The sequence below is a fragment of the Tenrec ecaudatus genome, chromosome 12 (genome assembly GCF_050624435.1).
Source record: "Tenrec ecaudatus isolate mTenEca1 chromosome 12, mTenEca1.hap1, whole genome shotgun sequence".
Classification (NCBI taxonomy): Eukaryota; Metazoa; Chordata; class Mammalia; order Afrosoricida; family Tenrecidae; genus Tenrec; species Tenrec ecaudatus.
Window position 1 is genome coordinate 136,023,055 of NC_134541.1, and position 25,211 is coordinate 136,048,265.

Consider the following 25,211-nt stretch of genomic DNA (forward strand, 5'->3'; position numbering starts at 1 on the left):
CTGAAGGTCCAGAGCCAGGGAACTTTCACAAAAAGACAAATATTGTAAGGAACCACTATTATACAAAGTCAACACTGAGAGCGCATTCTTTGATAGTTACCAAGAGTGGGAGAGGAAGGCAGAGTAAATCACTAACTAAAAGGTAGGCACATATTAACCTGAATGAAAGGAAAGACAATGTACAGTAAGGGGAAGGCCAGCCCCAAATGATCAGGGTAAAGGCAGATCCTGGGAGGAGCCTAAGCGTTAGAGAGACAACTGAGGATATTATCGCACACACAATTCTGCAGTACCAGGAACTGCAATCATCTACATGTCGATAGAGACATGCAAGCTGAGCAGGCGTGGGAAGGTGAATGGTGCAACGCCCACAACGGGGAGGGCAAGTCAAAATGTACAGATTGCAGCTCAGGGTCCTGTTCCTACGTGCACAGTTTGCTCTGGACAAACCTGTTTGAACGTGCCTCTGCCATCAGTGGGACAAGTTCTTGACGCAGACAAATTCTCTCAGTGATCCACTTATTTTTAGTCTCCCCAAGGTGCCTTCAAAAAGATGGATACTTTTTGTGCCGTGGAAAAAATTATTTTGGGGTCAGGGCCCAAATCAAATTTTTAATAAAACTCAGGCGCACATCACCTCAAATCACTGAAGCTTTGCAACAAGTATGCAGGAATGCTATTCCACCAAAAGCCACAATTTCAGATGGATCAGGTATTTTTTTTTCTTTTTTTTTTTTAATTTTAACAATTTATTGGGGGGATCAGGTATTTTAAGGAAGGTTAGAGAAATCTCAAGGATGAACCCAGCCAGGAGAGACTAGCTACTTCCACGGGTTAGAAATCTGGGTATAAGTTCAGCACCCGGTGGGAGACTGCTGTGAAATTACCCTCGATGAGATACTGGGCTCTCACATGGTTCTGCATTTTCCATTTTAAACAAGTATCTTGGCTTCAGCGAGCTTCCAGCCCAAAAGGTGTCCATGAAAATTAGCAAGACTGAAACTGTGGTGGTTAGGGTTGTGTGTCAACTTGATGGAGCCTCACATGATTTTCGAGGATTTGGCAGTTCTGAGGTTCTCATTCCCCCATGATGAGATCTGCTATAATATAAATCACCTCTTTGATAAGGAAGGCAAATGACCCCAAAAAGGATGTTATAAACATCCAAATGGCCCTTGGCAAAAAAAAAGGTTCCCCACCCGATATACAAGCTTTTGTGGCTTTGCTTCTCTAGAGAACTCAGACTAAGATGATAAAGATGTTTTTTTATTATTAAATACTTTCATCAGGGGCTCTTACATCTCATCACAATCCATACATTCCATTCATCCAGTGTGTCAAGCACATTTGCTGCCATCATCATTTTCAAAGCATTCTCTTCCCCCTTAAGCCCCTGATATCAGCTCCCCACCTCTTTCCCCTCTCTCCCCCACCTGCCCACCCTCACGAACCCTTGATAAGTTATAGAATATTTTCATATTTTACATCATGCCCTGTCCCCCCTCACCCACTTTTCCGATGTTTATCCCCCTAGGAGGGAGTTATAGGTTAATCCTTGTGATCGATAATGAAGATGATCTGATTGAATAAATTGTAACCAGGAATGAGTCTTGGATTTTCCAATACAATCCAGGGAGACTGGTCAAATCAAGACTGGCTTTCAGGGGAGTCTACTGGCCAGTTCAACCCAAAGCATCAGCTCCATTCTGAAGGTTATGACACCTGTCTGAGGATTCTGAAGGCATATATGTTATATTCCCTCAATGGACATAAACCATCAGCAGTGTCTATTAGGAAGAAGATTCTATAAAATTGAAAACTATGGGTGAGAAAAAATGGCAGCCAAGTCGTACCATGGCCAGAAATGAACTCAGTCCATGGTTCCACTACCAGCCAAATGACAGGCCCAAGAGGAGAACTGTATCACCAGGTAGGGCCATACTCCTTAGAGCAGGGGTCCTCAAACTACGGCCCACAGGCCACATGCGGCCCGCTGAGGACATTTATCTGGCCCTCCAGGTGTTTTTGCCCCATTTGTTTTTTTTACTTTAAAATAAGATATATGCAGTGTGCATAGGAATTTGTGCATAATTTTTTTATAAAAAAAACTATAGTCCGGCCCTCCAACAGGTCTGAGGGACAGTGAACTGGCCCCTGTTTAAAAAGTTTGAGGACCCCTGCCTTAGAGCAACCAACCACCCATGTACAAACTGGCAACAGCTGCCCGGGAGAAGGCTCAGAAGGCAGGAAGGGGCAGGAAAAGAGGACAGATGGAAATGGGAGGAAGTGGCAGTTACAAGGTGGGGACTGCTATCCATGTCAGGAGACCAAACGTGTGAATTGTTGAATGGAAAACCCGTATGTCCTGGAAACTTCCACCCAAATCACCAAGAAAAGTTCTTGTTTGTTTTTTAATCTTTTAAAGGAAATAATATTACTGGGGGAGGGCAATTAATATGTGAAATCCGAACAATTTTACAATCGAGAACCTTTGTAAACAAGATGTTTAAATGCCAATTAAAATCTAAAATAAAACGTTTTTGCTGTTAAAAAAAAGAGAGAGCCTGCGGGCTGCCAAGTTGGTATCTAGTGATGAACCAATAGGAGAAACGTGCCGTAAAGGAGAGCTTGGCACACAGCTGTTTTGCTGCTCACATTGCCATGAGACATCGGTGAAGAGGAACAATACACACAACAGACAGCTACTAACTTCTTATTATGTTCTCAAACATCTCCAAAGGATAAGGTCATTTATTTTAATGCGCTTTTAAGAATCAATAATAAATGAACAAAACAGAAAAGTTGCCAAATTCTATACAGGGACAATGTCTTCTGAGTGTGCCCCAGGACCACCCAGTCCCTCCTGATGGAGACTACCACCCTTCTAGAGAGAGACACTTGTGTATTCATGATCTTTCTTTGAAAAGAAAGAAAAAATGCATACACAAACAGTCGCATACCACATATACATACTGCTCCCGCACCCTGGTCTCCTGATAGAACTTGGGGACAGCGCTGTCAGTTCACACAGAGCTGCTAGTTGCTCACTGTCTGACTACACAGTTAACTGTCTCACTGGCAGATGTTGTCCAAACACTGGCTACTACAAATAGCAATAGAGGTCTTCTGACTATTCGTCTCCAGGTAACACAATTAGGTATATATGTATAGGGTCACTATGAGTTGACATCAACTCGGTAGCAGTGAGTCTGGTCTTGGAGTTTGGGGACAAGGAACATATGCATTCTCTATGGATGACTGTGTAGGTAGGTACATGAATGCTGATTGTAAAAAATGTAAGTGGGGTTCAGGAGACATTCGGAGGAGCACATAAATCCTAAATTTACAGCTTGGCGAATCTTCCCAATAGGAACAGACCCATGGCAAAGAAATGAAACAGGAGGGAGAAGCTCCCCAACATCTGCACCCCCTTTCCAGCAAGCTCAAGAGTACCACTCTCCTCACTTCTAACACCACAGACTGACTCACGCAGGTTCTGAACTTAGTCTTTGGCGCTGCTGGCATCATGCATGCAACGGTGTAAGCTGTCATTCTTTCAGGCTTGAGGCTCTGTGACATTCCACTATATAAATGTCACAACTTATTTTTTCATGGGGGACAAAAACCCTAACTTCAATAGACATTATCAAACTGTTCCCTGAGTAATGGGTAACACTTTCCCTAAATCTTAACAATCCTCTGCTATCCAGGCATCATCTCCTCCCCTCCCCACCGCCCCTGCATCCCTGTCAGGTAAGCGTTGAACTGCTATTCGCAAGGTCGGCAGTTCAAATCCACCAGCTGCTCCGCAGGAGAAAGATGAGGCTGTCTGTTCTAATACAGACTGACAGCCTTAGAACCCCCTGTAGGGACACTAGGAGTTAAAATCAACTTGGCAGCCACAGTTCAGGATTTGGTTTGGTTTTTGTGGTGGTAGCCAACAAGTTATTCAACTTTTTTGTTTTTAATTTATTGAACTTTTGATCTCTGTCAATGTGGTTCATTAAAGATGTTTTCAACATAGTTTCAATTTGTTTCCTTCGTATGGCTGAAATTGAGGACCATTTCATATATTTAAGTGCCACTTGCCTTTCCTCTGAACTGACTGCCCCTGCATGCTGTACTCTGGGGTCATTAATCTCTCTCATATTGATCGTTATTTTCCAAAGCTATCTCCTTCATGTTCTTGTTAATTCTTAAGTTTACTTCTTAGACTTTTTTTTTTTGCCTTCAAAGAGCCTCTTATTTTGCCCTGAGTTAAAATCCCCACTTTTCATTCCCCTGCCACTTCTGTTCCAACACCAGCAGCCCAGACAGCCCTTCCTCCTCTGAGTCGACAACCTGGCAAGGTCAGAGCTCACGAGGTGAAAGACACAGTCCTCAGACTGCTCGGTCGACCCAAGACCTCACATGCCAGTCGCAGCTTGACTCCACGAGAGTCTGTCAGCTCAGGAGCCCCCAGCCCCTCACGTCTGCCCTGCTGGCTACAGTTTAGGGTCTTCCCACTACCCCACCTCAGGATACCTGCTGTAAGCTTACCTTTTCCTTTACTTACAACCACCAGTTTCTTGTCTTTAACATCTTATCTTTAGTAGTATGTACTCAATACAGTGTCACAGCATACAATTTGCTGATGGTATCACAATTAGATATTCAATGTTATCATTAATAGATACTGATATAAAAGGCAATAATAATGAAAACTTTAAAAAGCACATGAAAGTGTTTGTCTTCCATCAAAACTGATGTGACACCAGAGCCTTGAAATGGGACTCGGACTTGATGGTGCTGTTGGCTAAGTGTTGGGCTGCTAACTACAAAGTCAGTCATTCAAACCCACCAGGCACTCCTTGGAGGGAAAATGAGGCTACTGCTCCTGTAAAGACCTGCAACCTTGGAACTATGGGTTGCTGTGAGCCAGAATCAACTCAGTGGCTCTGGGTTACTCATGAGGTTGTCCTAGGAGGTGGGTCCCTCTGGCCTAGTCGGGGCCCATCTAAGAATCACTTCATAGCCTAACTACTGTGACATGGAGTCCTTGTCAAAAGCATTTAAACTGCTAGGGAAACTCCAGGTTTTCAGAAACTGAGGGCAGAGATGAAATTCACTGGGCAGGGTTAAAGTTTAAGTTCCATACACCCTTTTTCCAGCATGATTCAAAATGAATACATTTACTAAATTTAGGTATAAAACAGAAATCACGACAGCAAACCAAATACTTACACAAGCAACAAAACTCTTCTAATTTTGGTTACAATCCAGACTCAGTGAGAGTTTAGGTTGACCCAACAAAAATTCACGGTAACAGAAGACACTGTTGACTTTAGTGAGCAGAAATTCATTAATGAAGCAGGTCAAGCTGCAGTTCAATTTTGCCTGGTTAACTAGTAAAAAAGCATTCTGGTGGTACAGTCGTTAAAGCATTAGGCTGCTAACCAAAAGTCCAGCCACCCACCACTCTGCCAGAGAAACGTCTGTCAGTCTGTTTCCGAAAAAAGGACAGCCTTGGAAGCCCTGTGGAGGAGGTCCACTCTGTCCTACACGGTTGTTAGCAGTTGGAATAGACTCCACACGGATGAGTTTGGTTTGGTTTGGTTTTAGAGCCAGTGGAGAAACCTACTTGACTCTAAGTGATCATGATTAACATCACCAGGACTATCATAACAGACACTGGCATCAGAAACCCTCTAATATTATACTATTTCCTCCCCTAAACCCACAGTCCCAGTCTAATATGAGAACACATGACACAATCCCAAATTAAGTGATGTACAAAATGCCTGTCCAACGGTCTTCAAAAGTGTCACTATTAGAAATACTAGGGAGACATGATGACTAATTACAATGTGGTATCCTCAACTGCATTCTTAAAAAAAAAATACAAGTGAAATCTGCAGTGTCTACAATCTAGTTAACAGTGTCAAACCAATGCTGCTTTTTTTAAGATGTCAAAAACTATTGCTGCTGGGGAGTTCCAGTTCATACATTCATGGGTTTATTCCAAATTATATTTAAACCTGTCTCTGCCATCGATGGACTGGCTGCACAGACAAGTTCTTCCAGTAATAACACTTATCTTAGTCTCGTTAGGATGCCTTCAAAAAAGATCCCATCAAAACGATGGCTCCTAAGGGCATCTACGAGTTCCCTTCAAGGCAGAAGAATCAGCTCAAGGTAATGGCAATGGTTGGGAGGGTTGGGGGGAGAGACTCCGAAGTGGTCATCTTGACGGATTTTCTCAGAGGGCATATATATAGGATGTTCATGGGCTAATTTTCTGAAAAATAGAAAATTCCATTGGTAAAGAAAAGGCCAGGAGAGTCGCACTGCAGAACTGTTTTCTATTATAGCAATGCACCTGCTTCTTCTTGGGGGGGTAGCAAGGGCTGTCTTAAGAGAACTTCACGGGGAAACCTGGCCCCATCCACCCTACCGCCTTGATGATCTTGTCCCTTCAGACTTGTTTTTGTTCAGTGAATACAAAGAACACATTTACATATTGGATTGTGTAAAATATATAGGGGGGAGGGGAGGAACTATTATAGGGAAAAATACATATATGTATATATATATATATATATATATATATATATATATATATATATATATATATATATATATATATATAAAAGGGTTCCTGGGGGATAGGGTGGGGGTGGAAGGGATAAAGGGGAGCTGATATCAAGAGTTCAAGAAAGAAAATGTTTTGAAACTGATTGTGGTAGCAATTGTACAATACTCCGTGATGTGACTGAACTGTGGAATTTTATGATATCTGTAAGAGCTCCCAATAAAATGACAAAAAAAAGGAACAGTTTTGATGTGGTATAAAACAAAGAGCTCAGAGATGACAGAATTATCTCCTTCAGAAGTGTGTAAACTTAAATGGAAACGAGCTTCACATTTGGAATATTTTTGTTTACTAAACGTTAAACAAATGTGAGACTCTGTCCCAATGCTTTTTTACTTGCTCTCAGAATTGTAGATGCTGCACTTCCATCCATGTACCTAACAGAGCACACAGGGGCACAGCTACAGAAATGTCGCACATCTATCCAAACACCTCATAGGTCTGCATTACTGCAGTGAAGGCTAAGAGCATGGTCTTGGGGACAGGTAGGCTAACTGGCACCATGTGCCAAAAAGATAATGTTCTATGCCCTAGATTGGTAAGTAGCTGCTATCTTCAAAGCGTGCAAGAGGTCATTTAGATAAAGCCATTAGTCTCTTTCTATTGGTCTGAAGTATACATTCCTAAACTAACTTGGCCTACCACCCTCTTCAGAAAAAAAATTACTCAGCACCCCCTTGGCAATTAAAAATTTTTGTATTACAGCCCATCATCCAGGATAAAGTATAAGTATCTGTTTTGGCAGTCTCTTTGGATTGTTGGATTTTTCCAGTGCCCCCAGGGGGAAGTAGTGCCCACTGTGGGAAACACTGGTCTGGAGCAAAGGAGAGTATAGGAAACCAAAGGCTCAAGAAAGCAACATGAACCACACCCTCCTCCAGCCTGAGACCAGAAATAGATGGTGCCCGGCTATCACTACCAGCAGCTCTGCCCTGGAGACGAGGGTAGGTCCTAGTCAGAAGGGGAAACAAATGTAAAACAAAATTCAGATTCTTTTTTTTTTTTTAATCAAAATTCAGATTCTTGAAGGGGAAAAAAGACTTACTGAATTGGTAAAGCCTGGAAGAGCTCAACCCCACCCCACCCCCAGCCTACTGGCCTAAAATGCCCTTTCAACCTGGAAACCACTTCTACAGGAAATAAATTCTCAAAATATGTGCTCATTAGACCTGTCACGTACACAGGACCATACAGGCCACCTGTGCCCCAAAGCTAAGCTAGCAAGACAAGAGGGGCAGGGTACCTGGAAAAGGTGTCAGGGTGGAAATACGAAGAAACAGTGGGGATAGCAACCAAAGTCACAGAACAAATAGTGTTGAGTGTCAAACTAAGTGCACATTTGCATTCAAGACACAATGAAACATTAAAAACAAAAGCCCTGCAGATTCCACTGTTCAGCTCTCAACTAACAATGGAGCCAACGCAGAGGGAAGCAGAACGGTGGATGGGGCTGCCATGCATGGAGGGTCCCTCAGGACAGCACTGACCTAGCCAGGTATTGCTCTAAATTCCTTGTAGATATGAATTCATTTAATCTTTTTTTAAAAAAACACAACTATGAAATAAAGTACTACTTTAACCATAGTTCATGAATAAGGAAACAAACTCACGGAGGCAAGAGACTTGCAGAAGAGGCCTGCCACCTTACCAAAACCTACTGCCCTCAAGTTAATCCCCACCCAAAGTGAACCTATCCAGACAGGCTTACCAAGGATGTAAACCTTTGTGGAAACAGAAGGAGCGGCTGGTGGGTTCAAACCACTGACCTAGTGGTTAACTAGGTCAATGCTTTTACCTCATAGGTCTGAGTTACTACTCCCTACCCTCTATCTAGCTCACAAATGAACTTTTGTGGTTAGGGTCAGATATGTCAGTCAACCTGGCTTTTTGCATGACTTTCTTTCTTATGGCATCTTAACCCAAACATCCATAGCAGCTCGTCATTCCCACATACTGCTTAGCTCAGTGTGTGTGTTATATGGAACCTGGTCAAGCCACTTCTTTCTCTGCTCCCAGCAGAGAAAGGATGAGGCCCTCCCACTGCAGATGAGGGTGTGTGAGGCCCAAGGACCCTGCTCTGTAGCAAGGACTGCCCTGCTAGCCAGAGGAGTCTCTTTATATGCGAGTAAAGCATTGTTCTAACAAGAAAGACATCAGTGGGGACCAAATGGGTTGGGAGAGGGAATCAGAAAGGACCCCCAGGTTTCTGGTTTATGTAACTGGTTGGGTGGGGATGCTTTTCATTGAGCAGAGAGACCCAGACTGAAATCTTGGCATGCTGAATTGAAGGGACTTTTGAGGTGTCCAATGAAACCCGGCTGGTTCTCATGAAGAACTTAAATTTGGTGGACATAGTACAAGCAAATTAGCCAATTAAACATGCAGATGGAAACTCATAGTAGGGGTCTGGTCCGGAGGGCTGTGTGTGTGTGTGTGTGTGTGTGTATACACACACACATATATATTATATATATTATATATTATATTATATATGTGGTTCATCTGCAGGTGATGCCAGGGGCACAGAGGTGACTGTTCAGGAGTGCACAATGACCACAAGGCCTGGAGCTGACTGACCCCTGCGAGGGCAACCCTTAATGGCCCAGTACAGGTGCACAACAGAGAAAGCTGACGAGGACCCACATGGTAGCAGGTCATGGACCACTACACGCCAGGAAAGGGAACATCTCCTGACTCACTGCAAGTCTGCGCACGAGGAAAAAAGGCTGGGGCTTGTGTGGTTGAAACCTTTCACTCCACTTCTTTTTAGTTGACTTAAGGCAGGCAAGAAGCCAAGAGGAAATCAAGTCTGCTGAGAATGGCTAAGGGAGAGGCTGTGCTGTCTGGGCGGGTAGGAGCTGAGGGTTCCCAGATCCTCCTATCTCCCTGATGGAAAGAGGGCAGAGCTGACCACCAACTGGGTCTGGGGGCTACTGGGTGGGATCCTGCAAGAAGATCAGCACACCAGGTGGGCTCCTGAGGTGCCAGGAGAAGTCTCAGTCACCTCCCTGCCATCGGGCCACAGTCACTGCTGAGACATCAGACTGGGGCTTTCAATGGCCACTGTGTCCCGGACACAACAGCACGCACTGAGCCAGCTTTGCTCACATTCGAGGTACAGGGTTCCCCGAGCTGTGGCTGAGAACAGGGAAGATGTCTTGAAGGGGTGCTCACCTCACGGCCCGTCTCCACCTGAAACCACAGAAGCTCAACAAGGTGGTCAGAACCAGCTGGGTTCATCTCAGGCCCTGGCTAACCGACTCCCAATTATTAATAAAACACAATGTGCTTTCATGTCTAATTTGCTAGTACAAATATTTAATATTCATCTCCCCCTTGGGGGGATCAAGACGTGACACTGCCGACCATACATGGCCCTCATTTCCTTAGTCCTGGCATCACACAGAACTCAGAACAGAAATATCGTACCTGCCTCTCAGGAAAGCCAATTTAACCAGAAAAAAAAAGATAATTAAATGGGTAGGAAAATGTCCCTTAATACCTGATGAGTAATAAAGTACTCATTAAAACAAAAACAACTGCTCAGTTACAAACTCATTAACACTCTCCCCAAATATGTCAATGTTGGACTGCCAAGGTCTTGCTGGTAGCACAGCACATGAGTGCAATTTTGGGAAGGGGAATTTGGTGACACAAATTAGGAGCTAATCCCATTGGTCCGATATGTATGTATGTATGTATGTATGTATGTATGTATGTATGTATGTATGTGTATCTATTTTAATGACAAAGGTAGAAAATTGCCAAAACTGTGTCTCCTGAACCATGGTGCCTCTGTGGAATGGAAGCGGGACAAACATTTGAAAAGCGAGCAAGCTGTGAAAATTCATGCTGAAAGAGGACAAGATATTGACAAACCATTAAATCCAATAGGAGCTAATATTTGCTGAATAGAGGAGTGACAGCTGTGCCATGCTAACTGCCTTCATGAGAGCTACTTAATCTGCACAATAATGCTGGGAGGCAGAAGTTACACTAGCCCCTTTCTACAGGTAAGAAACCCCAAGCAGAGGGGATTAAGTCCTTTGCTCAGTGTCGTTGAGGCAGGCTGATCAGAGCAGGGATTGAAAACCCTGAAACATGATTCCAGAACCTTCCTTTCTACTCACTAGACCCTTAACACAGGACATGCACTTGGCAAAGCTATATGTAGTTTTTCTTAAAAGGAGCCCTGGTGGTATACTGGGGTTATGCATTGGGATGCTAACCGCAAATCAGCAGTTCGAACCCAATGAAGGAGAAAGATGAGGTTTTAGGGGGTTTTTTTCTTCTTTTTAAAATCATTTTATTGGGGGTTCATTCAAATTTTATCACAATCCATACATCTATCCATTGTGTCAAGCACATTTGTACACATGTTGCCCTCATCATTCTCAAAACATTTGCTTTCTACTTGAGCCCTTGGTATCAGCTCCTCATTTTACCCCCTCCCTCCCCACACCCTCACAAACCCTTGACAATTTATAAATTATTATTTTGTCATGTCCTACACTGTCCGATGTCTCCCTTTACCCACTTTTCTGTTGGCTGTCCCCCAGGGAGGGGGTATATGTAGATCCTTGTGATCGCTTCCCACTTTCTACCCCACCTTCCCCTGACCCTCCTGGGATCACTACTCTCATTATTGGTCCTGAGGGGTTTATCTGTCCTGGATTCCCTGTGTTTCCAGCTCTTATCTGTACCAGTGTACATCCTCTAGTCTAGCCAGATTTGTAAGGTAGAATTGGGGTCATGATAGTGGGGGAGGGGGGAGGAAGCATTAAAGAACTAGAGGAAAGTTGTATGTTTCATCATTGCTATACTGCACCCTGACTGGCTTGTCTCCTCCAAGATGAGGTTTTCTGCTGCCATAAAAATTTACCATCTCAAGGGAGCTGATTATAAGGATCTACATAGAACTTCCACCCTGGGGGACGGACAACAGAGAAGTGGGTGAAAAGAGACGCTGGACAGTGTAAAATATGACAAAATAATAATTTATAAATTATCAAGGGTTCATGAGGGAGAGGGGAGCTGGGAGGGAGGAGGAAAATAAGGAGTTGATACCAAGGGCTCAAGTAGAAAGCAAATATTTTGAGAATGATGACGGCAACAAATGTACAAATGTGCTTGACATACAATGGATGGATGTATGGATTGTGGTAAGAGTTGTACAAGCCCCCCAATAAAATGATTTTTTTTTTAATTTACCGTCTCAGAACCCACAGGGGCAGTTCTACTCTGTTCTAAAGGGCTATGAGTCAGGAGGGACTTGGTGGTGGTGAGCTTGGTACGTAGTTAAAATGATTAGAAAGCAGTAACAGACACCCCCAAGGCATTCTGGTTTTGTTTTTTTTAGTCAGTTTTAAGAAAACTATTATTTAATTAATAGTCTAGATTACATAAACATATGGGAGCATTAAAGAAGAGGCACGTTAATGACAGAAAATCTGGAGTTCAAACCTGGCAATACTGTATGAATTTTTCACAATGTATTACTTGGAATTAGGTCTTTGAAAATTAAAGTAGGCCTTCCTAAAATATGTGTACAACGAAACAATAGTAAAAGCATTAGACTCTCAAAAATACTGTACTTACAAATGTGCTTGACACAATGAATGTATGTATGGATTGTGATGAGTTGTATGAGCCCCAATAAAATAATTTTTAAAAGAAAACAAATAAAAATACTGTACTTAGGCAAGAGTTGTCATAGCTACCAACTATATTTACTAGTCCTCAATCAAATAAATAATAAAAAAGGCAGATCATAATATACTGCCATTATACCAAGCCTGTTTGTGTGTGCACGCACACTCATATCTCACATACCATGAAAACATGAATAGATTCCCCTAGGTTTACCCAAATAGCACGCATGTTATACACAGGCAGGAATTTTGGCAAGCTATGCAAGCCCCTTTGCTACTAGTTTCCTATGCTCACTATCCATGTGTGTGCATCTAGTGGGTATACTATGTGGAAAAAATGTTATATGAGGTATTCCCCACCTAATTAATTCACTCTAATACTACCTACATTTTTAATACTTTTTGTTTTAAAACAAAACACAACCACAGTGGACACCTAGGTTACAGTGGTATTACATTAGCAAGTCTAGAAGGAACAGCAAGATATACCAGGACAAAGGATGAACTACCATGCTATTTATCAAATTAGCAAAGACCTCAAAAGGGACGATGCCCAGCAGAGGCAGGGTACACGCTATACCTGCCAATCTCGTCCATTGTTGGTGGGATTTATTTATGTTTTTGCATTTTAAATCATTTTATTGGGGGCTCTTACAGCTCTTATCATAATCCACACAAACATCCATTGTGTGAAGCACATTTGTACATATTTTGCCATCATCATTTCCAAAACATTTTCTTTCTACTTGAGCCCTTGGTATCAGCTCATTTTTCTCCCTCCTGAACCCTCCCTCCCTCATGAACCCTTGATAATTAAAATTTTTTTTTCATGTCTTACACCGACCACTGTCTCCTTTCACCCACTTTTCTGTTGTCCATCTCCCTGGGAGGGGGCTCTATGTATATCATTGTGATCAGTTCCCTCTTTCTCCCCCCACCTTCCTCTTGGTGGTGAGATTCTTAATAACATACAAAAATGGTTGTGACACAGGCTTTAAAAAAATCCTCAACTATGTATTAACAATAAAACTCACTGCCATCAAGTCAATGCCAACTCACAGCAACCCTGAAAGACAGGGTGGAGCTGCCCCTGTGGGTTTCTGAGACTGTAACTCTGTGGGAGTAGACTGGTGGTTTTGAACTGCTGACCTTGAGGTTAGCAGTCCAACACAAAACCACGAAGATTCATCAGGGCTCCTTTAATAATAATGATAATAGCACCTAATCTTCATGAGCACTTATGCCAGGCCCTGTGCTAAAGCCTTTTTCATGACCTGGTGCGGCGCTTCGTGTTTGCAATAACCCCAGGAGACAGAGCTACCTGCTTTACCTTCATTTGTGGAGAAGGAACAACCATGTAGAGTTTAAGGCATGGAGTCAAGATTTCAATTCCGGTAAGGAGCCTGTGACCTGAACTACTCACACCACACACAGGAGCCAAGGAATCAAGTTTATCCAACACAGCAGAGGTGAGTACAACACCCACTTGCGTCCTTTACTTTGTCCTCGATCCTCTGCTAATTTACTCCTCAAATACAGTCGTTTTGAAAGGTGTCACCAATCACATTACAGCTGTCCTTAAAGTTCACCTCAAGTTATCCAAGCCCATAGTAAGGAAGGCCATACTCTGATGGCTAGCACAAATATTTTTAGGAAAGAAATTCTTCCTTTCTAAGTGAAATTTACTGTGGCTCTCCAATATGAGGAACAGAGTGCATCGAAATTTTACCTTATGTGTGTATTTTTAAAATTCAAATTTCTAACGTTTGTAATGAGAACAGTGAAGCTGTTCGGATGAACACCTATTTAAATTATAGATGACTGGGACAGGAGTAGAACAAACTGAGTTTGTTTTTATTGCATACCATCAAGAACAAGGTAGATGGTTCAAGCCCGCTAGCCTCAAGAGAAAAATGGAACTATCTGTTTCCTTTGATTTACAGCTTTAAAAACCTTACATGGGTCTCTAACAGTGGGTTTATTTGGCTGGGATCAAGAAAATCTGATTCACCACTTGCAAATGGTTAGGAGTTTGCTTGTTAATGATATGCTAATGCTATCCTCAAAAGACTGGAGGTTCAAGTCTATTCAGAGGTGCCTTAGAACAGTGGTTCTCAACCTTCCTCATGCCGCCACCCTTTAATACAGTTTCTCATGTTGGGGTGAGATCGGGCGACCCCTGTGAAAGGGCCATTCTATGCCCCCCCCCAAGGGGCCGCGACCCACAGGTTGAGAACCGCTGCCCTAGAAGAAAGACCTGGCAGTCTACATGCTTCAGAAAAATCAGCTACGAGAGCCCCTTGAAGCACACTGCTACTCTACTCTGACACCCAACTCCGTTTCAAATGATTCGTGCTACCTAAGGGTCAATTAGGAACCTGAGTGGCAGAGGGGTTAGGCTGCTAACGAGAAGATCAGCAGTTCAAAACCACCAGATGCTCCGTGGGAGAAAGATGGGAATTTCAACTCCCATGAAGAGTGACAGTCTCAGAAACTCCCAGGGGCAGTGTTACCCTCTCCTCTAAGGTCACAATGAGTAGGAATCAACTTGATGGCAGTGAGTTTGGTTTTTGGTTTGGAAAGATCCAATTACATCTATCCAGAAGCCGAAAGTAGTTGAATGCTTCAAGGTTAAATATTTAATAATATTAAGCAAGGTGAATACTTGGTAATCACAAATAGTATTGGTAAAAATAATTTTAAACTTTTTATTGTGATGTGAGCAAAGGCTTACAGAATGCAACAAATTTTACAACCGGGAATTTGCTTATATCATTTTTCCATGAGCAAATAACACTCAGATAATTTTATGAATATCAACAGAAAGCTACAATCTTTCTAATCATTATTAACATTTTGGGAAATTTCAATTATCAAAGCCAGCAAAAAACGCTATTCCGAGGATTGTTACCTAATTAATACTATGAATAACTTTCTTTTTTCTTTCTGTTCCTTATTTCCCTCCAACTATGTGTACTACCCCTTTTCTCTTCTAGTTATTTTACGTCATCACAATGTTCCCTCATGTGACAGCTTTGGAGCCACCCCCGCTGGCAACCCTAACTCCGGGCAGCCAGTCATCAACTTTCCATCTCTATAATCTCGTAATTTCACTGATGCTGTTTAAATGTCACTTTGAGGACTAAGGTGCCCCTGGCCAACGCCATGGTGTTTTCAATGGCCTCAAATGCATGCCAACACTGGACCATGAATTAGAAAGACCGAAGAATGGGCACCTATGAATTATGGTGTTGGCAGAGAATATTAAGTAATCATGGACTGCAAAAGCAAAAACAAATCTGTCCTGGAAAAGGACAGCCGGAACGCTCTCTGGAAGAACTGAGGTGGGAGAGACTTCGCCTCACATACCGTGGACATGTTATTAGGAGGAACCGGTCCCTGGAGAAGGACATCATAGGCTTGGTCAAGTAGATGCTCAGGCAAAAAGAGAGAGCCCTTCAAGGAGATGGACTGACACAGTGGCTGCAACAGTAGCTCAAACACAGGCAAGGCTTGTGAGGCTGGTGCAGGACCAGGCAGTGTTCCCTCTGCCGTACACTTTCCCAGAAAGTCGCTATGAGTTGAGATCAACAGCACAGTGTGTTAACAACAACAACACACAGATGCAACAGTGCAGGATGTAGCCTCTGGGGAATGGCTGTGTTCATGCAACACAGTAACTTCCTCAGGATAACCTGATAGCTACAAAGTAGTGGTTTCCAATAAGGGTAAGGACACAATTGCTTATAGTGTTTTAAGGTTTAAAGTGTTACATTGTGAATCGTATGGCTCCTGAAATCCCAGTTGCGCCTCCATGGAGCTGAGATTCTGAGGAACAAAGCGTAAAGACTGACTGTTGGAGCCCCCCCATTCAGACAAGAAAACCCGAGACTCTGAGCTTGTCCCTAGGCTTACAAGAATGTCTGTCTGTTTTTCATTTTTCTGGCCAAACTCCAGAGATACCAGTCTGTTACCAACCCAGGTGTGCCTGTATCTCGCTCAGATAGGACAGCTGGACAGTGTTCCACAGGTTCATGCCATTCTTCATGCTGTTCCCCAGAACCAAGGTCTAGTCTAATCCAACTCACAGAATTTGGGTTTCTGAGGTTGTAGTTCTTTACGGAAGCCAATTTCCATCTTTCTCCCACAAGGCGGCTAGCTACTGAACGTAAACCAGTGATTTGTCAGTTAACAGCCCAAAGCTTACTCCACAGCACCACCAGGATTCCTCTGTTCCCCCCAATCACAGAGGAAAGGAGTCCCAGGCCCAGATGTCCTGTTTCTGTGCAGCAGGGCTGTGAGACGCAACCAGCAAACCAAACCCGCTGCTGTCAATTCCAATGCATGGTGATCCTATAGATACAGAGAGCTGTGTTTTAGAGTTTTCTTGGCTGTAATCTTGACGAAAGCCAGGCCTTTCTTCTGAAGTCCCCCGGATGGGCTTCAACCACCAAAGTTCAGTTAGCAATTGAGGACAGAATGCCACAATTGTGACATTGTGACACCTCTCTCTCAAAAAAAAAAAAAAAAAAAAAAAAGGCCAGCCACCAGGGCAGAGTCAAATTCTATTTCTGTTTTTCCCTACCTCCAACTGTCTCTAAAACCCAATGCCCTGCCATCGAGTCGGTTCTGGCTAGAAGTGGCCCCGTGGGTTCTTGAGAGTGTGATTCTTTACAGAAGTCAGCCTCTTCTCTGGCTAGTACGCAAAGCCTTCCTGACAGCTCACCACCACTGCTTATGCTCAGGAGCTAGGGACAACCAACGCCCTATCTTTAAGAAGGAGGGGTTCAAACTGCCATTTAATAGTCAAGCACCAACCATATGTGACACCCAGCTAGCTGGCACTACTTTTTTTTAAGCTATAGGGCAGATACTTACTCTTCACTGCCAGAGTCAATTCCTCCACATAGTGATCCTATGTAGGGTTTCCAAGACTAGAAACCCTTTCAGGAATAAAGAGCCTCATTTTTTCTCCCATGGACAGCTGGTGGTCACGAACTGCTGATCTTAGAGTTGGCAGCGTACCACCACTCTATAGCGCCACCAGGGCTCTTTATAGGAAAAGTATAAGTCCAACATTCTGCAAAAAAAATCGAGTTGCTCTGGACCTATGATTTTTCTTTAATTTCAATCATTTTATTGGAGCTCGTACAGAGATAACATTCCATAGTTCGATCACAAGGACCCGTGATTTTTCAAACTAGGATACAGTTTTAGGAACTACTGTAGACTTGTCAGGCCTTTTCAAGGAGACCCTTTGTACTCTTGCTGACATACAAACCTGTCTCAAGCGTCTTGTAAGAAAATACCTTCAGGAAAGAGTCTGCATTTAACTTTGTTTCTCTTGTCTTTTGAAATTGTTTTAAGGGAATTTTAAGTCTTTATAAGGAGTCCTGATGGTGCAGTGCTTATAATTGACTCAATGGCAGTGAATTTGGTGGGGGGTTTTAAATGTCTTTTTAGGAGTCCCTGGGTCATTCAAGTGGTTCATGTGCTCAGCTAACTGGAAGGTTGTAAGTTCAAGGTTACCCAGAGGCACCTGGAAGAAAGGCCTGGAAATCAGTCTACTCCCAAATCAGCTGCTGAAAACACTGTGGAACACACAAGTCTACTCTGACACACGAGATCACAATGGGCTGGAGTCAGCTCAACACCACCACAGGCGAGGGAACAAACACTCTCAGCTACTGCGCTTCAGTACTGCTTCAGTACAGGGCTTCTGAGACTGTACATCTTTATAGGCACAGACAGCCTCAGCTTTCTCCCATGGAGAGGTTGGTCGGTTTGAACCACCAACCTCCAGGCTAGCAGGGAAATACTTAACCAATGTGCTACCAAGGCTCCTCAAATATTCTGTCTCTAAACAATTCACACTACTAATAGTCTCTCAACTATTCATACTTCAAATACATGAATATACTTATCATTAAAAAAATCTTATTCCACTTAAAGAACTTTATCATCAAATACTGCAAAACAAACTCACTGCTATTGAGTCAATTTGGACTCGCAGTGACACTATAGGACAGAGCAGAACTGCCCCTGAAGGTTTTTGAGACTGTAACTCTTTATAGTAGAAAGCCTCAGAGCAGCTGCTGGCCTCAAACTTTGGACCTTGTGGTTAACAGCCTACAGAGTAACACTATGCATTGCCATCAGGGCTCCTTCCATGTACAACAGCTCTAATTAATTAGAGGTACCCTGGTGGTGTAGCGGGTTATGAGTTCAGCTGCTTGCTAACTGTGCCACAGGGTCAGCTGGTTGGATCCACCTGCTGCCCCTTGGGGAAGAGGTGTGGCAACCTGCTCCTGTGAAGACTTACAGCCTTGGAAACCCACAGGGGCAGCTCTTCTCTTTCCTAGAGGGTTGCTATGAGTTGGAATCAACTTGATAGCAGGAAATTTGGCTTTTTGTTTTTTAAATAACTGAGTACACACTTCATTCCAGGTATATGTATGCATCACCATTAACCTAGCATAACACACACATAGCCAAGCATACAAGGGGACTTCAAAAAGTATGTGGAAATTTTCCATTATCTTTCCATTCAATTGTTCCATAAACTTTTTGAAGCCCCCGCTATTTTCTTATTCCCTCCCATCTAACATAAGAATGTGAGAAGAAATGGAAGTACCCCCACAACTAGTCTAAAGCTGTGAGGCTAGCAAGTGGCAGAACTGGGACCCCACCCAGACTCTTGGATACAAAATACAAAATCAAACCCACCTCCGAGTCAATTCCAACTTCCAAGGGACCCTATACAACATGAGGACCAGAGTGCCTCACCTTTCTCCTGAGGGGCAGAGAGTGGGTTCGAACAGCTAGTATTTCAGTTAGCAGTCCAAAAGATCGTAACCCACTACACTCTGTGGGTTACTACATTACTAAAGAAATGTGGGCTGGCAGGCTGGTGTGGGTTTGAGGGGGGATTCACTAACTTAAATAAAGAAACACAGGATGAGTAAACTTTTAATACAGCAAAATGGTTTAACTTAAAACTCTTGTATTCAGAAATCCTAGTCTAGTCTTTCTACCTTTTTCTTTTAGATGAGATGATGAAAACAGCTGATCATGATGGGGGTTATTGCTGCTGTTTTTATTGGCTGTCCTTGGTCAAATTTTTTAATTAGCAATTCAAGGTCAGCTGCCTTTTTTTCCTTTTTAAAATAATAATATAAGGGGTGGGAATACTAACAACATGCATCAGAATGTTGTTTTAAATGAAAATTTGTTTTCAAATTTTAGGAAACATACAGTAAGAACATAAAGTACTGGGTCCATACCAAATGGTAATCCAAAAGTACTCCCTTTACACTCCCCAAACTCTTGAGGATTTCAACACACACACACACACACACACACACACACTCACCATTCTTTCATGGATCTCTCACTAGGAACGGAAGAATGAGAATAAAGGGAATGCATGCCATCCAACAGAAGGAAACACCGCCTGGTCCTGTTCCTGTGCCTGAGCTCATTGTTGTAACCACTGCGTCAGGCCATCTCAGGCACGTCTTCCTCGTTTTCGCTGCCCCCTCTATTTTACCAAGCATGATGTCCTTCTCCAGTGTGTTCTGTTTGACACAGGGTCACTGTGGGTCAGAACCGACTCCATGGCACCTAAGGACAACAACAACATGCCATCCAAAGTCACAAGAGTCACACTGAGTGATGAGAGCGAACCATCCTCAGGACCAGCTTCCTTCCCTCCTCCTGTACCTTCAGTTCCATTCACACGAACCAGCTTCCAACTTTCATTCCTTTAAACAATCCCATCTATAGATACTGCTAGTAGATGGCAATTGATACTCTATTAAGCTAAAGGATGTTCAGTGATCTCTTTGCTTAAGTCCCCTTTTACCTTAGCAAAACACAAAAGAAAACTTTATTTCCTATGTATGTTTCTGGAGGTAATTTATAAGCATGCTGGTCAAAGAGCAGAAGTCTTGAAATTATGTTACACATGGCAAGTAAGTTTTGTCACCTTATTAAACTCACTGCCATCAAGTAGGTTCTCATTCAGAGTGACCCTACAGGAAGGACCTAAGAGAATGCTCCTTGGGGTTTCCGAGACCCTTAAACTTTACTCTCAAGCAGAGCTTCACCTTGCTCCTAAGGAAGGCTGGTGGATTTGAACCACTAACCTTACTACTAGCAGTCCAGCACTTAGCTGATGCACCACTAGGGTTCCTTAGTCCTCTTTTAGCATGTCTTATTCCTAGCTATCATGGAGACACTGTGACTTAGCCAGTAGATGGCAACTGTTAAGAGTTTGTTTTAGTAATCTTCCTTGTAACAAACATTAAATTTAAAACATTTTATGTACAGAGCTACACAATTACACATTAGTTTCAGTCACAACATGTTAAATCCATGTCTAAAATAAGAAAGAAATTGTTACACTGAAATCTATGGTCCTTGATGGTAATATTTTCATGGAGATCTATAAAAGGGGGGGAACATAAGGCCCTGAATTTCGCAAAACACCTAACTATAAATATCTAACATCTAGATGGCACTTTTGGAAAAGCGCTGGGCTGTTAACTGCAAGGTCAGCTGTTCAAATCCACAAACCGCTCAGCAAGCTATCTGCTCTTATAAAGATTTATAGCCTCAGAAAGCCCTTTGTAGGGAGGGTGGCTATGAGTTGGAATTGATTCAACAGAGATGGGATGGGATTGGGAATTCCAACTACATGCATCAGAAACACTGTTTTAAATGAAAGTCCGTTTTCAGATCTTAGGAAACATACAATTAGGAGAACATAAAGTACTGGCTGGGTCCATACCAAATGGTAAAAGTCCACTTAAATATATTAAGGACTCTGGGCCTCCAGAGAACTTATAAACGGGTCAGAATTCTGCCTAAAAATATCCAAAGTTGGCTTTCTTTTTTTTAAAAAACCCTGACAGATGGTCTTTTTTTATTCCTTACTCAACTAACTCTAGGAGGAAAGTATTTTAAGTGGAAAAGTACCTTTCCAATGAGAAATAGCGCGAAAAACCCCAACACAGCACAAACCCCCTCAGTGGCTGACAGTCTACTAAAGCCTATGAACTTAATTCAAACTGCACCCAGCTGTGTGCGCTTTCAGCAGCATGTATGTTTCTGCAACTCTCAACAACTAGCTGTCTTGTCTTTCTTTACTTTTAATGTTTAATGCAGCCGTCATGATGACCACCTGTCCACTAACCAGAAACAGGGCCTGGACTTAGCAGCAAAGGAGCTGAGATTGGCTGGATCCACAAAAAAAGGTTGCCTAGCTGGGAAGCTAATTTGTAAAAGACAAACTCGAAGCCAGCGTATCTACTACTTAATCACAACATGCGGGTCAAAAGAAACCAGGGAGCTGTACATTTCTGTCTACCCAGCAATTCCTACATCAAGAGTCAGGGGAACGGCTCGGATGTATTCACTCCCTTTCAAAAACTCTCTATTAATCCTGGAACTTACCAATTTAGAAAATTAATGCTTGCACTTCTGTTCTGATTTTATGAATTCCCCTCCCCTAAATAAATTAGAATATACAAACCGGCAGCTACTTTTCTTCCATGTCAATTCGTTGGGTTTTTTTCCAAAGTTAACTCACCCAGGAAAATTGGATGCAAAAAAGAAACTGTATGGAACAGATCAATCACATTAAAAAAAAACACACACACCTACAATTACCAACAGCATACCTCAACTCTCCTGCTCAGCAGAGCGTGTGTTTTCCGTAGTTCCTTTGTGGGGTGTCCCAGTCTACTAATCAAGACGCTGAAAAGTCACCCTAATGCCTACAACAGGACCTAGTCCTCTCGCACTCACCTAAGCTGCACCTACACCCTAACTCGGGCCATTCCCCTCTCCTGGCCGCGTCGCCACAGATGAGGGGTAGTCCAAGAAATCAGACAGGCGAAGTGACCGTATCTCCTTCCAGAGCACGGTCAAATTCGCGTTCGCCCGCAAATGTCACCGTCTCAAGAAGTCTGCTCCTTCCCTCCGCTCCGCGCGCCGGAGTACAAAGAGGCCTTGGGAAACACCTGTCCTAGACCCGGGAAGGCGGTGGGGAAGCGACCCGCCACAGCCTCGGGCTGCGGGGCTCCGGGGACGGCGGCCTCCAGGCACCCGGTGCAGGGCCCCCACCCCAAGCTGGGAACCTGTCAAGCCGGCCCGGACCCACCCTCCGCACGCCCGCGCGGCCCCCCGACCCCTGGCCGTGCCCGCTGCCACCGCGTCCCCGCCCGGCTCGCGGCCTGCGCCCCGCCGCCCCCGCGGCCGCCGCCCCCCGGCCCGGCGCCGTCGGTCCCCGCGGCCCCCAGGCCCGAGCGCTGCCACCTCCCGGCTCGGCCTCCGCCCTCATCCGCCCGCCCGCTCCCCGCGCCGGCTACCTGGAGGCCAGGGCGGCGGAGCACTTCACCCAGGGCCCCAGGTCGCAGAGGGCCCGGTGCTCGGGGTCCCGCTCCTTCTCGCGCTCCACGTGGTAGGCGTAGATGGAGAGCAGGATCCCGGCGGCGCACACTGCGTACCGGGCCGCCCGCTCCCACCGCGGGACCGACACTCTCAGCAGGACGGGCGCCGCCATCTTCCCCCCGCCGCCCTCGCCGCCGCCTTCGCCGCCGCCGCCGCCCGCCGCCTCCACCTCAGCCGCCGCCGCCCGTCGGGGCCCGACCCAGTCGCCGCCGCTGCCGCCGCCGCCTCCGCTGCCGCCGCCACCGCCGCCGCCGCCGCCGCGCCCCATTGGCTCGGCCGCCTCCTCCGGGCCCCGCCCCCGCGGGCGCGCGGCCCAACCGCCCCGACAGGCGTGAGCCCGGCGGGGCGGGGAAGGCGCGCGCGGGCGCGGAGCGAGGGGCGGGCCGCGCAACCGTAGGGGGCGGGGCCTGAGGCGGGCCGGCGCGCGGGAGGGGCGGGGCCAAGGGTAGGGCGGCGGGGCCGGGCCGGAGGGGCGGGCCGGTGAATAGATTTCAAAGCTCCTAGCGTGTGTGACTGGACGAGCCCCTGGCCCCGCCCCCGGAGGCGGTAACCAATAACCATCCTTTTTTCCCTTTTTTGTCGCTATCACTTGATATTTTCTAACCCAATCCAAAGGATCCCTGCCCGTGCCAGGAGATCCTGAGCCGCTCTCCATGACCTGATGTTCCTCACCACCACTTCCAGACACCGCATGTTCAGCATGTGCAGCACAACTTTCTAAAAAAAAAATTATGAATGCTTTGCTTCTCTGCAAGCTGAACTTGGGATGGCTTTTTATATCATTCTGATAATACAGAAAAAACACCAAAGTGAAACACCCGGACGAATGGGGGGGGGGTATAAAAGGCATAATGAAAGGGAAAGACTGAGATGAGAAACAGGCCAGAGAGTTTTTTTCAGTCAATAAACTGAGCCACAAACTTGACTCTGAGCTTCCTAAAAGGGAAACATAGTGGGTGATTCTCAGGCTCCAAGAAGTACACTGTTGTTGGAAATTGCTGGCTTTCCCCTGGCTGTAGGTCTCATGTCGATGTTGAGTAGGAAGCAAGCATTAGTTGTCTGTTGTGTAACAAATTATCCCAAACTTGGCAGCTGAAAACAAGAATTGCATTTCTCACAGTTTCTGTGGGTCAGGAATCTGGGGCAATCGGTAACAAGCAGCTCCACAGAGAATCAGGGGCCCTAGACACCAAAAGAGTACAGTCTCCAACATTTTTGCACACTACTGTTGGAAGCGACAACCCCTCGCATGTATTTAATTACTTAGAAATGAGTCCCTAACTCCAACCCACTCCCAAAGGGAGGTGATGCCACAAGGCAGAAATACTCACTCACTGATGCCAACTCTTAGGTCAGGATAAAACTGCCCCCCTGTAAATTTCTGCGGCAGTAAATCCTCATGGGAACACAGCCTGGTCTTTCTCCCGATGAGGAGCAGCTGATGGGTTCAAACTGCTGACCTTGTGGTTAGAAACCCAGCTCATAAACCACTGTGCCACTGGGGCTCCTGGGCAGAAATACCGAGAGGTGGGAACACATGGGCACAATCCCAAAGACTACTCACCACGACCCTCAAAGAGATGCCAACGCGAATTCCTTGAGTGGTTTTCTTAAATCTAAAGGGTCTCATTCTCTTGTAACCCCTCCCCCACCACCACCCCCGCCCACCAACCCTCACTTCTCCTGGATTCCTTTATTCACTGAATGTAATCTGCTTCTTTCACTCATCATCATGTGTGAGGGCTAGTCATGGTTATTTTTCGTGACTGTACAATACTCCACTGTGAGAATCCAACACTATTGTGTGCATATTTCTCCATTCTACTGTTGGGGAACATTTTAGTCCCTTTTTAGCTATTACAAATGAGGCTTCTCTGAATATTTTATAAACTTCATTTAGTGGACATAACCACTCACTTTCATGGGCAAGAGGAGAATCCAAGGGAGGAACTGTTGAGTTAGAGAGGATATGTGTGTTTTCCTTCAGTGGACAGCACCAGCACTGCAGTCCACTCAGGTCCTCTCTGAAGCAGCCACCAAGGTTTACTAGGGAAACGTTTGTGAAGAAGAATGGCAAGAGGCATCAGATCATAATGCACCCCTGACAACTCTGCAAAGAGAGGGGGGAAAGGGAGAGGGGCTGGGTAGCAAAAGCCTCTGGTGACAGTGCAGTCAGACTGCAGTGAAACCCAGAGGAAATGCTATGCCTTCCAGGGACTGTTTGTCCCTCATGGGTGGCTCAGCTCTAGGCCTCCTGCCACACCCTGTCACTGGCTGAGAGCAGCTTGGGACAGGCATAGCCTCAGCATGAGCACAATGGTGGGTCCAAGACTACAGCCCCTGCAGGTGATGAGCTAACTCGCCTCCTCCTTGCAGCAGAGCAGGTCCCCTGGAAGAGATGTAAGTATAGTACCAGGATTGCTCCCCCACAACCAGTTTTCCAAAGTGCCTATTCCAACTTCCACTACCCCGAG

The 25,211-nt window shown here is 44.8% G+C and overlaps 1 protein-coding gene across 1 annotated transcript in view; it reads right to left on the minus strand.

Annotated features, from left to right (window-relative positions):
* VKORC1L1 (vitamin K epoxide reductase complex subunit 1 like 1) overlaps positions 1-22,884 on the minus strand; it is a 58,620-nt gene extending 35,736 nt beyond the window's left edge. Inside the window, exon 1 of the mRNA XM_075565020.1 lies at positions 22,656-22,884. Within this exon, the coding sequence (XP_075421135.1) occupies positions 22,656-22,849 (194 nt within the window). The 5' untranslated portion in view covers positions 22,850-22,884. The remainder of the gene's footprint in view (positions 1-22,655) is intronic.
* Positions 22,885-25,211: the final 2,327 nt, after the last annotated feature.